The following is an 18,194-nucleotide window of genomic DNA, read 5'->3' on the forward strand; positions in this document are numbered from 1 at the left end:
GCAAAAGATGAAATTAGTGAAAAGAGGCTTGAGCCTATTGATTATGATCTTCCCAATCGCTCCTTGAATGCACATCATAAAATGAAAATAACACGGAGTTCACACATCAAAGTTATATAGTAAAATGACTCAATTACAAGAGTAAACCACCATGAAACACAAATTTGTTACACCGAGAACTCATACCGCTTCACATTTCTTCACAAACAGTGGGTACGTGAACCACTTCATTGCAAGAGTAACACCAGTAGAAGTAGTTATTCTAATAGTACATGCCGTTTTAACTCATTTTCAGTAGGTCTTTGAATTGGGGCAAAAGAGCTGAAAAATTAGCAGGATATCCAAATATCCAATTTCAAACAATGGTATACTCTTGTATCATTAAGTACCCCAGACGGTGTGGCCTGGCTACATTGATATGTAGGTCATCGAGAAGCGGAATCACAGAGAAGCCAAGATATAGTGTAGGGGTTACAGCTCGCTGCTGCACTGAACTTTAGACAGTACTGATGTCCACTCGGCTTTTGTGAAGCTGGAAGGCTGGGGTAATCCAACTCCCACAACTGCACTGAATCCCAGACCAGTTGAAGTAACCTAACCGGGCTTCACAGTGGGCACAGGACAGCTTACCCTCCAGAGCACCTTCCTCAACTGCAGAAGGATCTCAGAGAAAACAGCATTTCAGTATTATTAATGCATCTACTTATAACAGAGAGCAATCAATGATCATTAAGATCAGCATCAGACTAAGAAACTCAACACCCAAATGAAGCAGAATAGTGTAATTGGTATAGGCCCCACAGGATCACAAGCTATGTCAAACAGATGATGAATTACAATTGGTTCTGAAGCTTCAAAAGGCACCGTCATTCAATTGGCAGACCATATATTAAACTGTTTGGACCAACCAAATGGAGGTCAAGAAGATCATGATGATGCTGAGTGACCAATAGTTTGAATGAGGATTTGCTATACACTGCCCAAGCAACCAATCTAAGATGAGGTAGATAATCTATTGTACCTGTTGTCATCCAACGAAGAGGTTCAACAAAGATAGATGAACACTCGCTCTCACTGGATCTATTTAAAGGATTTCCACTCCTCCTTTTATACCACTCGAAGCATGTCTCACCCTCTCCTGGAACATGATCCAACACATTTTCCTGCAACGCGACAAGTCTACGGCATTTCTTGCACCGGTATGCAGGAGAAGGTGATGCTTCAATGTTAGTGGAATTTTTTTCAGCTGGCAAGCCAGGATCAGCACCAAATTTAGAACCATCTATCTTTCCCCCACGATTATACGAATCACCTGTTAATTGCACACAGTATCATCCCAAGAATAAGCAAATGAGAAAGGAAGCAAGAGTCATAACAGAAATAAACAATATCCATTTCATCTATACTCTCTAGATCTATAGAAATGCCAACCGGATATGTGAAAATAAAGAAATTGCATATGTATACCACAGCAATTATGACATAGTAAGCGTTCAGGAATATTAAGATGGATTAATTATAAGATACAAAATGACTGTAGGGGCCATCTCTATCAAAAGTATTTTCTCTTGAGCCAAAATTGACATAGATTAATCAGCTCAAGGGGAAAAGAATCAAAATATTTCAGAATTTCAACCCACCTGTCTATAAATATGTGAATAATCACAAATGTGACTGTTGTGATCCGTGCAAAGAACAACAAAGAAAATAAATACTTCTCATCTTTTTTCATCTTTCACGTTTTGTTGTTCTTTGCACGGATCACAACAGTCACATTTGTGATTGTTCACATATTTATAGACGCAATTAAGCTCTTTTCCCATTGTGCATAATATTTGTACGGCCCGCTAGCATTTAGCTCCTAACAGTGCCAAGCACAGTCAGAAAGAGACTAGATTTTGTGGTACACTGCTACAAATATCATAAAATTTGCTTGAGAACAATTCGCACCATATTCTAAATAAACCAATCAAGAATTACGACGAGAAATGAAAGAAACCAAACAAACCAATTTTGTAGAAAGAATGATTTTGAACATTAAACAAGAATCAAGCATGTCAAATTGTTCAGGGAAAAATATGGACCTAGTACTTTTAAGCGGAAACGCTTGTATATGGGGCTTGCACGATCAACTTTAAAACCCATTTGTTCAAACATTTTCAGCTGCAACGACAGATGGAATCAACATTAAAAATTACCCAAAAGGTAAGGTACCTAAAATACAGAATAATTATGATGGGGAACATAGATCGGTACGTTTTCATGTTACCTGCTCCAGGAAACCATCATTGGGGCACACGGTTTCACAACTCTTGCGCAAAGATTCAATAGCATCTAATAATCACAGGAAAGAACAGAAACCAGTAAATATAGAAAACAGTAAATGAGACAAAATCAACAGTAACAGTACAAAGAAATCTCATTAAGAAAATCCGAAGAACGCTTTGACTAAAACTGCACGAATGTATCAGTTTACAAGGCCAAACAACATGACAACTTTTTACCTTCTTGTGATAGTTGTTCACTTTTCATCAGGTATGCTGCAACAATTGCCGCACTGAAACGAACACAGGCAAAGTAGGGTGTAAACCCTTAGCGCTTGACAAAGCAGAGAACAAATCAATTACAATGTATGCCTTCTCTCAATAAATGTTTCGAGGATAATTAGCACAATGACAAGAAGCAGATTCAAATTAAGGGGGTTTAGGAAGAAAGCATGATTTGATTGAGGTTGAATAGAGGAAGTCTCAGTGTCACTGATGAGAACTCCCACACCACGGTGCTCTGACCTTCAAAGTGATGAGTTGGCACACGTCATGGGAGCATCCACGTATAAACTTTCAACTATATAAAACTCACATACTCATTAAAAGAGAAGCATGAAATGCCAGCATACAATCACTCAATCTACTATTTGTTGATTGTATGTAAGTTTCAAGACAATCAGAACCTTTTTTTCATGCTTTATATATCTCAGAGCTCACACAAACTACTATTGCCAATTGACTCTTCACCGACATGGTATTCTATATCTGGCAGCCTTACAATTATACAATAAGACTTGTTCAGGTGACATGAAAACTTTGAGAAGGCAATTAATATAAGCTGTTTATTTCACACTTTTAGACTTGTTCAGAGAAGTCATATGAATCACACAGCTTATCACCAGGTAAATAGCACCTTCTTCCCACTAATATGGATAGCAAAATTGACATCCAACCATCTCATTTTCTGGATGGTCATATAAACCAACAAAGATACCAATTTTTTTCAAGAAGCAAAAAATTAATCGCACACGATATTTGAATGAGGATCAATCAAAGTAAACAAGAAACTTTTTAAGAACTTTACATTAATGTGATTATTCTTCTTGTGATATATATATTTCTTTCCAAATCTGAGTCCTTCTAGTATCTGACCGACAACTCACGGCAGAAATGGGAAACGGAGTATATATTTCTCTTAAAACCATACTAATACATGCTGCATGATGGTTGTCAAGCAAAAAGTGTCATCTCCTAAATCAACAGGAGCATCAGCTATTATGGCTGATATCTTTTATCCTCTGAATTTCGCAACTTCAAAATAATAGGTAACAATCCTGGACTTATAGAATGAAGGACATGGACAGGACCTGGTGCATGTGATGCTTTCTTGTGTTATATTACTATTTTAGACGTGCATAAATTTGTAGCACACAAGACCTGTACATAAAAGAGGTAAATTGGTAGTAATACTTTCATTTTCACAGAGCTCCATCATTGATTGCACCAAGAAAGTAGGCATGACATAAGAAAATATAGAAAGAATGACATATAATGTATACCTCCTTGATACACCGGCAAAGCAGTGAACTAAAACAGATCCCTGTTTCCTACTATCTTCAATAAAATCCAAACATACATCCAAATAATCCAGCAAGTCTTCATTCTCCATATCTCTCAAAGGCACAGCCATCCTCACAAACTTCAAATCCTTACCTGCATACTCCAGTGAGTATAGGAGCTTATCTGGGGACAATGGACTATTTGACCCGTTGCCTGAAGCATCCTCAGATCCTGAGTCCCCAGCATACACCTTCCGAATTTCTTTGCTAGGAATTGAAAGCCCACTACGCCACTCAGAGAAGAAAGAAATGGATGCTGAACTGAGAACAGATAGTATATGCGTGATGTCGTGACTTCCATTCTGGAGAATCTCCGCTGCATCTCCGATGTTGCCAATAAATAAATGCTCACGCACCAGGTACGGCATTTCAAATTATCAATTTAGCACCTGCTCAAAGAGCCCGACTTGCATGTTTCTTAGTAGATGCTAATGCCTTTGTAGTACAAAATAAAACCACATAAAATTGGCAAAAATATAAACAAGATAGCAAACATTTTATCTTTGATCAATATTCTCAATATTTTTCAATGTCAAATCTAGTGTTGCCGTTTATTTTAAGAAAAAGAAATGAGAAATAAGTTTTCAATGTCAGTCATTCATCTACTTTCAATTGTCAAAAGCAGCAGCAAACATTTCAACAGTTTCCTCAAAACTCTACAATCTCAATTCAGAGTCATTAAAGAATTACATTCCAAGAGGAGATATTTCTGACGTAGGGAAGGCGGTAATCACCTCTCGTTATGGAAAGAATGAATAATTATGCCTCTGAATCCAATAGAATAAGTGGTTAATATCACAATGAGGTGGTGAAAACCATTGACGGCTAATACCATTTGACTTGCACTTTCATGATCATCAAAGGAAAACCCAAATACTGACTAAAGATTTCAAAACAACCTCCATGGGAACTTTTTACCAATCAAATCACTGTAAGAGGATTGAATTGGTTTTATTCTATTCCTAAGCAAATGCAATACAAGAGAATCTAAATTTTCAGCAGGAGGCTCGATGATTAATGCCAAACAAAAAAAAAAAGAAAAAAAGATAAGGACAAACATAAACAACTCTATATCACTTATACTCCAATATATATTTCAGTTTCAAACTGAAACAAGAAGCTAAACCCATCGTTAATCATTCCACGAATCCATTTGAGGCCAAAAACAGGAAGAAAAACAAACAAAGAATCCAACTCGTAGAAAGTCTCCACAACTGAAAAGGTTTTAGCAACCGATCCGTCGAATGAACTCAAATTCAAAAACCTGTCAGATAATCGTGTTTCTTTCGAAACGAAAGAATCTCGAACAGTACCTGAGGTCAGCAGATGGAATATTCCGGCGAGGTGACGTCAGAGCACCGGCAGTGTGACGCGCCTCTCTCTTCTTCCACTCTCTCTGTAACTGTAAGCAAAGGTTTCCTCCGAGAGTTTTATGAATGGTTCGCACGTGCGATGGAATCAGAAAGCATGTCGGCACGTGTGAGTTCGTTTAAAGCAGAAAAAGTATCTTTCCACCTGGCGTTGGGCCGAAGGTATTTTATTTTATTTTTAATATATATCTGAGAAAATGTTTTAACATTTTAAATTAATTATAAGCTTAATTCATAAAAAAATAAAATAAAAGTATACACTTCACTGCTGAGAAGGGGTGATTTTGATGTTCTTGACCTGTCAAGTAATTTTTATGTTTTTCTTCCAAAATATTTATTTTAGTCTATCAATTCTTTTATGAATTTTATAAAATATTTTCCCCACATAAATGAAAATTTCAAGCAATTATTAAATTTAAAGATATACTAAACAAATAGAAAGCTAATTTTTTATGATTAAAATTATTATGCAGACGCATCGAGTGTGCTGCATGCACCACTTAAATATGATTATTTCTTGCATCAACCGAAAACGAATTTTCAAAATTACAATAATATACACAATCCGATCTGTACAAGAAAAATATGGTAAGATCATATCATAAATGAAATTAATTTCCATAATGATAATAATCTAGAAAAAAAAAAACATGCTTTGGTCTTATCATTATTTAATATTTTCTGCAAAGAGCATAATTATGGTTCATGAAGGTAAATGATCTCTGTACTGGTTGTTCTTCAGTTCACATGCACTTTCCACTCTGAGGATTTCATCAATAGATATTAACAACCTTCTGAAGAACACTTCACATGGCCAGAATACAAACTTTATGCAGAAAAACCTGAATATAACATAGAAGAAAATAGAGATTCAACTCTCAGATTAATGTACAGTACCATATTACTGCTTCTAGCCTCTTGATGCCAGTTATAACCAAATAATGAAAAAATTTCACTCAAGCAACAATTTCCAGTTTACGATACAACTAAATACAATTTTCGGTTCATATGTTCCTTCACATCTACAGCAGTCTTGAAGTAGTTGGCGACTCTTCATTTGCAGCTTGTGATAACAAGCCGGGATTTCAGATGTAACGAAGAGTAAAAACTGTTCTAATGTGTGAAAAAATCTATCTACACCAAGAGTTTGAGCAAAGAAAGTGTCGGCCATTCAAACATGTATGTTATCAACGGTTAACAGTCCTCTCCATCCTTGGTATACACAGGGATATGCCATATCTTGGTGTTCTTTTTGGGGTCATCTGTAAGGCTGAGATCTTTATCGTCTTCTTTGAATGTTCTGATAAACGTTTTGGCCCCCATCAAGATGAGCCGTTCCACCATGAATAATTGGTAGTTATTCTCGACTAATGGATCCAAAAGACTGCTATAATTTGATGCGTATGCCAATTTGTACCTGCAAATAGATACCGGAGTCAGCAAGACAAAAGGCAATACAAGAAAAAACTTGTGATCTTGCTGGACTACTATTATTCATATGTTGCTATGACTGCTTTGAGTTTCAGTTTAGCGGTAAACAGGGATTGCACCTCCTGAAGGGTTCACGAATGCACATTGTCATACTAAGTTGAGGCACAAATCTTTGGTATGTAAATCACTGCGTGTGTGGAAGAACAAAAGTTTACTGGCAAAAGATACCTTACAGCCAAAGGTGAAAAGAAGCCAGGAGTTCGTTCGTTGGATGCAATAAAAAGGGTTCGTCCAGCAGGAACCCATTTGGCAATTCTACAAAGGATAAACTCTGGACGTGTATCTCTGTCAAGATGAGGATGTAAGCTCCGTTCAACGCCAAATCTGTCCTTCCTATTTTTCAGTTTATCACCTCGGCGGACATGGATCGCATCATAATCTCCAAGAAGTGCCATAATCTATATGAAGATGCGTTCAGTATAATAGCATGACAGGAATATCTTGCTGAAAAACTTAAATCAGTTGAAAAGCAAGTACATGCAACAAAAGAAGCAGAGCACCCTGCAGATTAAATCTATGCAACCACAATAAGCACCCAGCATACTAAATTTTCTATTCTTCACAATAAGCATGCATCTAATTCCCATTTGAGTTTACTACTTCTGGTCCGTCTTCAACATTATCCCTGTTGCTTTATGAGAGCAAGCAAAATGTTGTTGGTTGAGTTTGAATGCTATGAAAAACAAAAAGAGTTGCATTAACATGATACAAGCAATTAATATTTCCCCTCAAGGTGATGTAAAACATGCCAACTCAAGTCAAGTGAATTAAATTTCGCTTTTCTTCCGCGACTTTCCACCTTCTGTGCATCGATTAAGTCTTAATGTTAATCAGGTACAGCTGCTACTCCACAATAATTCAGATTGGATAAGCATAGACTGATTTATATTGAAGAATAGGATATTTCAAAGTTAAACCAGCTGCAAGCCAGACGCTACGACCAACTTTTGACCTATCAATCATGGTAGCACAGACATTATTGCAGGTAGAATGACTAGATGACAGAGTTGGGTTGACCCTATTGTTGAAATGAACCAACAATCACGAATCAAAAAACAAAATGAAAAAAGAAGAAAGGAGTTACATAGTCAAGTTATCAACTTTCAGTAACAATTAACTGACAACAGATCAACCAAATGCAATAAAAGGTTTGGGCTCAAGATTTCCTACGGGAGATCTTGTGTTTGAACCTGGGCGGGTGGGTGTGCGCGTAACAAAAAAGAGGCAATAAATTACCTTTTCCGCAGCATCTCGTAGCTTCTTTGAAGCCATTGAAGGAAGAAATGAATATGGCAACATGATAGAACTGCGGTTGTTGCGATCCTTGCACTCCATGAACCTGAATGACTATCATGATTAATACCTACACAAAAGCTATCAAGATTCAAAAACTAATTATGTATGGAGCAGGGACTATAATTGCTAAATGCAGAGCAATATGAGTTAGGTTGAGGTCTGAAAATTTTGCAGTATCCACTGAACAGGGATTGAGATTAGAAGACTAATTACACATTCATCACTGACTCATCGTCAAAGGCAAGAAACTATTAAATATTAATAGGCTGACAAAATACATATAACTTTCCAGAATCCACTGAGAGAACATATAGTGGATACATTAATGATACTTATTAACTTTTGCACACAACATTAGACATGGACTCATTGTCAGTAACACGCCCATAAAATTACGAACACTGATATATAAGCCAGAACAGAATAGACCAGAAAACAAGAAATTGATGGAGCATGATCTAGAAATTGTATACTTGCCATGATAGAGGACTTGCAGTTCGATTAATGAGCAAAAGATTTGAATACAAACTTTTTTCTTTGAGATCGGCTCGACTAACTCCTTGCACATGCGCTATCCCTCTGGATCCCAATTTCATGCTTGTGGTGAGAACGTGATGCCACATTTTTGAATTATCCAAAATCACAGGTACTGTGTCAGATATGAGATCCAGATCATACAAAGAATCCATAGCACAGGAGCTAGCTGCCCACCTAGCAAACAAAATCAAATTATGAAATTAAACCAAGGCAGACTACCTGCTAGCAGTTCTATTCTGCCAAGAGCTCAAGGCAAAACAACAAGGTCACTGAATCAAACTATAAGCAATTGTACTTTTGCAATCTCCAGTTACAAACTTTGTCCACTGAAGTTTACTATTTCAGTATATGCCCCAAACGTTAAATTACGGGCAAATTACTCAATTTCTAAGAGAATATTCAATTCCCACTTGCTTGCCTTTCGGATCAAGGGGACATCCAAACTACTATCAGAATCTGTCTCCTTGATACAAAACTAAAATCATGACCAGTATGTTAAGTTCACTTTCCTTCGAACAACCAGTACTTTTAATCAATTTAGTTATTATCCACCATATGATTAGATACCCATTATGAACTGCAGAACCTAACTCACCTTTCCTCTGAAACCGTATCGCTGGACTGATGAAGGATCCCTTTCTTATTGTGTATGGGATTTATGCACATCCTAGAAGGCATCACAAAAGTCCTGCAACCAGGGGTAGAAAAGTATAAAACCGATAATTACGCTACAAAAGCTTAAAATAAACTGTATTGCAACTAACGGGAACCCAAATCCAAATTGAGGCAGTCATCATCTCTTCAGAATCATAACAAAGTCATAATAAATTTGATGGCCTTACAGAAGATACAAATCTGAAAGAACTCTAGTCTTCCATTCTAACAGGTACCTAGATTTACTAATTTCCAGTCCCATAACCGGCAAACCTTAGGCTACATTAACATATCCAAGAATCAAACATTAGCAGTGGCTAACTTTAGCAACTATTCTACTTCTTCAAACTGTAATTCTATCAAACAGCTCCAAATTCGCAACCAACTATAAAAAGAAAGGCACAAATTTTTCCAAATACAATTACTACATCAAGAGTGCCTGTAAAACCCACCACTCCCGATTACTGAAACTCCAAATTCGAAGAAGAAAAAAGTTACTCAATACATACCTCCCCAGAAACAACGCTTCTTCAAGGGCACACCTAAGGCTGGACTCTTGGTGGCCCAAACCCTCACAAGAATCGCAGTGCTTTCCAGGACAGTCAATTCGATTTCCCCAATACAAGTACTTCTCGTGCAAACTGTGACGATTCTTGGGGTCAGTTCCCAAGCTCCGCATGCTCCTTGGAGTTAAAAGTAGAGACGAGACAAGGTACAACACAGCAATGCATGCAACGGAAGCTGTGAGAACGAAGATTGGAGATCTGGGCTTCGATAATTTCACCTTCTGATGGGTTTTCTGGATCGCCATTCGTAAATTTTCAGGCTGTTGGCAGAAGAGAAGAGTTAGAGAAGCAAAGAAGGCGTGTGATTTTTCTGCATTTTATGTGTTTCTTTATTTACCTTTTTACTGGTGCAGGAGTAGTGATAATTTTTGGGTTGGAAATTGGAATTTAGGTCTGTAGGATATTTACTGATATGCCCTGCACATAAAAAAAGTTTTACCTCGTTTAATTGGATTAAATAGATAACAAATAAATAAAAATTTGTCCCAATTAGACTTTGTTGGTAAAGATAAAATCTCGAATATATATATATATATATATATATATGTTGTAGTTATTTATATATTTATTTTTTCTAAATATTCTCTTTTATTTAAAATTATAAATATAATAATCAATTGTTAATATTTGGCTCACAATTTCTTCATACATATATATATTAGATGCAGTGACACGCAATACTTGCGCACATAACTTTTTATTTTATTAAATCTCATAATTTATTCCTTTATATTAAAATTTGTCATTAGCTTACAACCTCAAATACAAAAACTACCATGTAATTGTTTTTAATACATTAATTATCAATGCATATCTTACTAAAATTAAATTAAAAATTGACACTTTGTACAATATATATGCAAAATAAATATTAATACGTTATTTCAATTTCAATTAACAATAAACTTAAACAAAATGGTAGTAAATTTAATTTTTAAGCACATGTAATTGCACATAATTAATTTTCTAATGGAACTTGATTGAGTAGTTAATTTAACATACATTGAAAAGTTGAAGAACATTTTGAAATTTATAATAATTTGGTGCAGTGGTATCAAAACTTTCACTTTGGTAAAAAAACTCTCTTTCTTTTATAACAGTGTGTGTATATATAAATATATTATATTTTCATAATACAATTCCTTTACCGATTGTGGTTGCATACGTCCTTTAGGAAACACTCCAATGGTTGGTTGCCGACTCCAGTGGTTGATGATAACCCGACATGTAGCTGCAGATGTTGCTCTATATTGAATTTTCTATTTCAAATTATGTTGTATTTTCTGTTCCATTTAATATATATCCATTATATATCTATACATAAGAGGAAAAATTCTTATTCAAACCAAATTCAAGCACAGAGTAACTGTGATACATTAGTAATATAATTGATCACTTTTTCTAAACTGTAAATATATTGTGCTTGCCACATAGTTTGAGACCATCCAAACTCGATTTGAGTTGGAATTTCTGTAGATGGGAGATGGCATGTGGAGTGCAGCAGTAGACAAGGAATACACCACACAAAGACACAAAAGCCACTTCAACTATGAAGAGTTCAATTTCTAGAGCTACAAATACATTTCTGTAAACTACTCTCATCTGTACAATCTCTACATAGGCAGCAAACATTGGGAAAAACAGAAAAGGAGTAATGCATACTGAAGACAATCTGCAAATGGCTGCAGCTTCAATATCCATTAACCTTCTATGCAGTTTTACATCTCTGTCTTCGTTTTCGAGTTGCAGTTTCATCGGCCAGAAGTTATCTTCTCAGAGGCATGTTAGTAAGACAAGTGGGCAATGGCATCTCATGCCTTCTGAAACGCTCGGGAAGAAATGCCATGCAGAAGTCTAACGAACCCCAAGAAGCTGAGCTTCCCATCCGAGTGTCTTATCCAGTCCTGCAGAACTACGTGCACTGGAACAGATGGACTAAGCCCGAGCTCCTGTTTGAAAAACAGGTGACTTGTTAGGCGTTTCTTGAATCAAAAGCATCTTTGGCATGTTATGTTAGTAAGTTCAATGATTTCACCGCCTCGAGAAATAGACCTAAGACGAGCTTTTTAGCGCTCCCTAACATTAGGTCTAATTATGAGAGAGAGAGAGAGGCATACGGAGGCAAGTTCCTCTATCATGATAGGCCTATTTCCATCCTTCTCGAAAAAATCGTAGGCGCGGCGTGCATGTTGCTCCCAGCTTTCCATTCCTTCCAGCTGATGTACACTTATTGCTGCAGAACAGAATTCTTCAAAATCCATTTTTCTGTGTTGAAGAGAACTCACCTGCATGCACATGAAAAACACATTCAATGATTTTCATAACTTGTGGTAGCAAGACTGAGCAACGTTTTTGATCAAATACGAGTCCAAAACATAACAAACATATGAAGAAAAAGGCGCCTGAAAGCTCTTACCACATTGACATAATCTAAAACCCGTGAATCCTTCATTGCGTCAGTTGCATTCTTTGCTGCTGCCTGCAAGCAAAGTCATTATAAAACAGGCAATAAGATATGAGACAAAACGGCAAACAAACACACACACACATACAGAGAGAGAGAGAGAGAGATGACCGATTTGAAGTTCTGTAGGGATATAAAGCCGCTTTTGTTTGGCCCTAATAATGTGAACTGTTCCCGAAGATAGGCTAATTGCGGTATTGTCAATGTTCTTGCAAGAGCCTGTTGCAAGGGCAGAACAGAGAACTTACATCATGCAAAGGCTTAAGGCTAGCTAATTTCTTACAAGTATTTTGACTGAAGAAATACTTTAACTAGGAGCAATTCCACTGAAGAAATAAGGAAAAAAACGTCAACAGATATATAATCAGTCGAAAAGCATCTTGTAATGGAATTATTCCTTGAAAGAGGTTTCCTCTATATAGCTAACATATACATACCCCTAAAGCTGCCTTTCTCAGAGGAGATGAACAGATATAAGCTTTCACAAGCTTATATGTTATCATATCCAGAGGAATCTTGACGTCGTGGAGACCAGCCAGCCATGGATGACCTAGAGATTACAATGGCATAAGAAAGCTCGTCTGTTTCATAAAGCCATTAATTTTCCAGGCAATATAATACACTTTTTAATAAGGTTTAACCACACAAGATAGTACAAGATATACATATACGTGATGAAATGCATACGTGCAATTTGGATCAACTATTTATTGTCTAACTACTTACTAAGAGCTTGTGCTGCCGTTAGCCTTTTACGGTAATCCTTGTTCAACAATCTCTTCACAAAATCTATGGCATCTGGAGATAAGGAAGGCCAAGGGGCTTCGTCGAAACTCGGGTCTGCCTTTAGAACAGCTCGAAAGATTCCTGATTCTGTCCTAGCCCAGAACGGTCGGCTTCCACAAAGAAGTATATAAGCAATGACGCCAATACTCCACATATCAGCTTCTGTTCCATAAGATCTATGCAAAACTTCAGGTGCGACATAGTAAGCACTTCCAACAATATCGTTCAGCCTTTCATCTGCCAAAATACCTATTGTCAGACTCGACTTGACCATAACAATGTGAAGAACAAACAGCTGTTAGCAATAGAATGGACCTGGCTTTACATAATCAGAAAGTCCAAAATCGATGGCCTTCAGAGGGGCATGCTCATCTTTTGAAGTAAAGAGAAAATTCTGCAGCCATGTAACAGATTCATGTCGATTAGAAAAGAATCAGAAGTGAGCAACTTATCCCGATTAGAGAGTAGTCTTGTATATTTGTACAAATTTACCAAAATGAGTTGGCGTTTAGATTATGTAGAGTTTCTGGCCCAAGATAGGAAAATCGGTAACACGAATTCTATTGAACTATCTAGAGCATAGAATGAAAATTTTCTGTTGAAATTTCAGCAGCATTAATTAAACATTTAGACTCGCCTCCTACTCAAGACTCCGTAACATGCTTCAAATGTGAAGTCATAAGAATGGCATTACATAAAATAAGTGAATGGTAAAAATTTCTATCCTCAGTGCATTATGCAAATCTACTCGGAAGACATTTATGCTGTAATTAATATTATTTAAGAAGTTCATCAAATAAAGGTATTTCCATGTGGCCACATTTCATAATAAAAATAAACGTACATACCAAATATTACGTTATCACGAGAAAATATTGTCATTTCATAGCAGAGTCCACCGTAATGCAAACATAGACATGACAAGTTTGACACAAAGCTTTTAACGTTAAAATTGGAAATAAAATTGGTGACAAAGTTTTGTAATGTAAAATTTTATAAGCTTCCTCATAATGAAATGGTGACAAGAAGCTCCAATAATTTCACAAATGGAAAAAGGAAGAATGTTAAAATTATCAGAGTTTGCTGGTACATTTAACCAGCTTATTCAAAGCAAGAAAGGCATTAATTGATAGCACCTTTACCGGTAGACAAAGATCAAAGAACTGAATATAATGCCTGAAAGTTTCAGAAACAAAAGTAAAGAAGGAAAAGGAAATATCTGGGGACTGTACCTCAGGTTTTAAGTCACGGTGAACCACACCTTGGAGATGACAATAAGCCGTTACACTTAAAATCTGTACCATGATGATTCTGGCATCTTCTTCTGGGTATTTGCCACCTCTGGAGCAAACAAAAGGAAACAAATTATTAGACCGGTCAGGCATGGGAGAACTCTGCTGAAGATAAAAGTATAAAAACATTACACATACCTAGAAAGTATCCTATCTAGTAATTCTCCTCCTCTGCATAACCTGAAATTGGAAAAGAATATAAAGGTGAGACTGAAACGAATTAGCCCATGGGCAACCATCTAACGCTGCTACAAAAAAATGCGTTCAAGGGAAACACTCCAAGTGTGCCAGTTGGATATATCTAGAAAATGCCATGTTTAAATCTTGTCTTATTCTTAAAGTTTCTATTAACAACTGCGACATGGCAGGTTGATCTCAACCAAAACAAAACTTGTGTTATTGCTATTAAGGAAAATCAATATACTATACTAAATCTTGTATTTAATCAAGTAAAGGTAGACATAGACTAGTGTAACATTGTCATAAGTAAAATATAGACCATGTTAGAGATTGGTAAGTTACGTTTGGGGTGTACAGCCCACCATATGCTGCATCTATGAAACTTAGTATTATATGCTTAAAATTAAGAAAAGGAAAAGGCGACCTCTTGTTTTCAATTCGAATCATATTAAATGAAAAATTCACCAAAGTGTGAGAGATATTAGAACCAAGACAAAACATGAAATGCAGCAGAAGCAGACACTGAGGTTGGAACAGTCCAAACTTACTCCATGACAACATATACTTTGTCTTCATCCTCATAGGCATCATAGAATTGTACCAAGTTTTTGTGTCCTGTTAGTGCTCGTAGTATCTTTACTTCTCTTCTGACATCCTCTATGGCAATGGCTGTAGTCATCTGAACAAATTTTAAACATTCAAATTTCAAACTCATCAGTATGTGCAACCCAATTTTGAACATAAGATAAGTTACAACTCTCAAATGCAAAATTTCCGTCACTTGAAATCCATTCAACTTTTCACTCGACAAGCAATCCAACATACAGACATGCATACATTAGATATCACAATCTGCAAGTTTCGGAATTCGTAAAGGCAGTAAACATAATATACTTGCTTAAAACAATAAAAGCCACCGGCCACACATCCTTAGATAGTCCAAAACCAAATGCAACTTCATCGTGAAATTTATGATAAATAAGGAAATTCATAAATTTGTTTACATTATCGCATATTTGTTGTTGAAGATCCACCAACAACAGCAAAAGATCTTTGAGCCATAACCAAAATACAAACCACTAAGTTGCTAAGTTGCATCTCACAGCTTTCAAAATCTCTAAGATATAAAACACAGGCAAGAAAGAAAATTGCTGCAGGAAGCTTCTAACATCGAAAAGCATTATCAACAAATCACAACAGAATAACAAAATCTGAGGACAGCACAAAGTTCATGAAAATATGTCTCTTCATATTAAAAATACAGAAATTTTCCAGTAATTCAGAAGCAATTGCATGAAGACCTTTGATTTTGGGATAACTTTGACAGCCACATCCTGCCCTTTCAAGCTCCCCTTCTTTCCTCTAGCTGAACAAGTGTAACCAAAATGCCCTCTGCCAATCTCTTCCCCAAGTTCATAGTGGCTAATGAAATTCTTGGAGAACCCAAAATTCTTATCTAACCCAATAATCTCACACTCACTCCCTTCAGGTATAGTGGCCTCATTCGGTTTCACAGAGCCATGCCTCCTTGCAAGCAAGGCCTTAATGTGCTTAGCTGGTGATGGTGGTGGAAACGGGCGCTTAAGAAAGCGCAAAGGAGTTGAAGGGACACTGCCAGAATTGGCAGGGGAATTCTTGAATGCGCTAGGCAGGGGACTCGGGCTGTAAAATGGAAACTTGGGCGTTTTTCCGGTTGAGGAATTGAGTACGGGCTCATTGTTTTCGCCCGGGATTATTGGATTTTCGGACAGATTTCGTGGGGGTTCAGTGGGTTTTCCATGACAAAGTCCCATGGAATCAAGAACCCAATAGTGAGAAGATTCAAGAAAATATCAAAGTTGCAAAAATCCAACAACTTGTGATCAAGAGTACTCAAGAAAAAGCTGGAATTTTCAAACCATTTGAAGGGAAAACAACTCCAGGGAAATTGTTGAAATCAAGAACGAAGAGAATTAGGATCAGTTTGTCCCCAAAAATAGAAACTTAATTCTTGCGACAAAAATTCAAGCAAGATAAAATTTTTAAGCTTGATCAGCAGAGCCCAGAAAGGCAAAACCAGAGAATTTTCCGAGGAAATAAAATTCCAAGGAGGAAAGGAGAGAAGCCCAAGAATGGAGAAAAAACAAGAAACAAAAAACCTCGGCAGAAGAGAGACTGGAAAAAGACACACTCCCTTTTGAAACGATCAATGCCAGAAAGATTTTCAAAACAGGGATAAAAAATCAAAAGAATGATGAGAAGCAACTGATTTCAGCCCAAGAAATGGGTAGAAATAGCATGTCTGGCAAGCAAAGAGAAGAAATCACCTTGAGGGAAAGATGAAAACAAGAGAAACTAACAAGCAGGTAAAAGAATGAATGGGACTGAGGAAAAAAAGCACAAAAGCTACAAAAGATGCTAAGCAGAAGCTGTAAGAACAGTAGTAGTAGTAGTAGTAGTAGTAGTAGTGAGGGGCTAAAGCAAAGCACCCATCCTCCTTTCTTCCCCTGCTTTTTCAAGCTTTTCTTTCCATTTTAATTAAATTTCCACCCTTTTTCTGCCATGGATTTATTTCTTTTTTTTCCTCAGAGTTTGCTTTGGGTGGTTTGTGGAGAAGTATCAACTTACAGGGCCTATTATTAATTGACAATAATAGTGGTGGGGTTTGAGTTTGGATCCTTCCAGCCTGTCCTTATTGAGAGATAGAGAGATGTGTGCATGGTATATATTATATATATATATATAGAGAGAGAGAGAGAGAGAGAGAGAGTTTTCATTTCATGTGTGTTTATCTGCAAACAACTAAGTGTAGTTGGAGCTTTGACTGCCTTTTTGGGTTTTTGAACTTTGAATTTCTGGGCTTCCAAAAGGAGGTTTTATTTTAAGCTTTTCTATAACTTAATAATTCCAATATGTTTATATTTCATCAGTAATAACTTTCCCAAAATTAAGTTTGGACAACAACGAATCGCACTTCTCACCCTAAACTTTCATATTCTTCTATTTTGGCCCCAAAAATTACCATGCTAATATTTAACTCCTCTGTGTCTGTGTAATCGACCAGTCAATTTCATTCGTTTTATAATATATTTAGACTCCAAGATTGAACAAATGAGTTATGTTAATCATTTTCATTTGACCGTTTCATAATTTCTCACCCCAATAAAATTTCCTTCTGAATTTTCATCAATCGTCATTTTTTAATTAAATACCGCAATCGTTTCTCCAGCAACAACAGCATGCAAGTAATTTATTCTCTACTCATTTTGTTTTTTTTTTTAAAAAAAAAACACATTTCAAATATGAATAGTGTGTACCTTGGTATTAATTTGCATTAAAGTTGATTCAATGTGAAAAATTACGAGTGGTAAAAGGACGACATAGTTGGTTGAAGCTTTATTTTTATTTTATTTTTTTAAATTACGTGTGGTATTTATGAATTAAGTCGTACGAATAATGAGTTTTTATTGAAATAAATTATTGCTAAATGTTGGGGCATAAATTTGAAATATTATTTGGGGAAGTTTTGTAAATCTTTGAACATAAAAAATTAATGAAACTAATATAGTAAGTGTACAATGATTCACACACTAAATTTTCTTATGAGAGATCTCGTGTTTGAACCTTAGAAGTATAAGTGTACTGGGCGTGAGTGCAAAAATAAAAAATAAATAAATAAATAATTAGACAATC

The 18,194-nt window shown here is 36.3% G+C and overlaps 3 protein-coding genes across 3 annotated transcripts; all 3 read right to left on the reverse strand.

Annotated features, from left to right (window-relative positions):
* Positions 1-98: 98 nt before the first annotated feature.
* On the reverse strand, positions 99-5,352 carry LOC105159920 (uncharacterized). The gene is made up of 7 exons (XM_011077143.3): positions 5,200-5,352; positions 3,827-4,275; positions 2,505-2,557; positions 2,270-2,334; positions 2,085-2,163; positions 1,022-1,312; positions 99-651 (listed from the first exon to the last, which is right to left on the reverse strand). Exons 2-7 carry the CDS (start codon positions 4,252-4,254, stop codon positions 497-499), a joined length of 1,071 nt encoding a protein of 356 aa, XP_011075445.1. The 5' UTR covers positions 4,255-4,275; positions 5,200-5,352; the 3' UTR covers positions 99-496.
* An 832-nt stretch (positions 5,353-6,184) lies between these two features.
* On the reverse strand, positions 6,185-10,127 carry LOC105159921 (plant/protein). The gene is made up of 6 exons (XM_011077144.3): positions 9,744-10,127; positions 9,176-9,268; positions 8,521-8,754; positions 7,984-8,086; positions 6,916-7,145; positions 6,185-6,673 (listed from the first exon to the last, which is right to left on the reverse strand). Exons 1-6 carry the CDS (start codon positions 10,043-10,045, stop codon positions 6,451-6,453), a joined length of 1,185 nt encoding a protein of 394 aa, XP_011075446.1. The 5' UTR covers positions 10,046-10,127; the 3' UTR covers positions 6,185-6,450.
* Positions 10,128-11,315: 1,188 nt separating this feature from the next.
* Positions 11,316-17,162, reverse strand: LOC105159922 (CDPK-related kinase 1). The gene is made up of 11 exons (XM_011077146.3): positions 15,824-17,162; positions 15,071-15,201; positions 14,481-14,522; positions 14,283-14,391; positions 13,366-13,444; positions 12,991-13,287; positions 12,702-12,814; positions 12,376-12,483; positions 12,217-12,279; positions 11,918-12,085; positions 11,316-11,749 (listed from the first exon to the last, which is right to left on the reverse strand). Exons 1-11 carry the CDS (start codon positions 16,313-16,315, stop codon positions 11,612-11,614), a joined length of 1,740 nt encoding a protein of 579 aa, XP_011075448.1. The 5' UTR covers positions 16,316-17,162; the 3' UTR covers positions 11,316-11,611.
* Between the last annotated feature and the right edge of the window lie 1,032 nt (positions 17,163-18,194).

This window comes from Sesamum indicum, linkage group LG4 (assembly GCF_026168435.1).
Source record: "Sesamum indicum cultivar Baizhima isolate 11 linkage group LG4, ASM2616843v1, whole genome shotgun sequence".
In the NCBI taxonomy this organism is placed as follows: Eukaryota; Viridiplantae; Streptophyta; class Magnoliopsida; order Lamiales; family Pedaliaceae; genus Sesamum; species Sesamum indicum.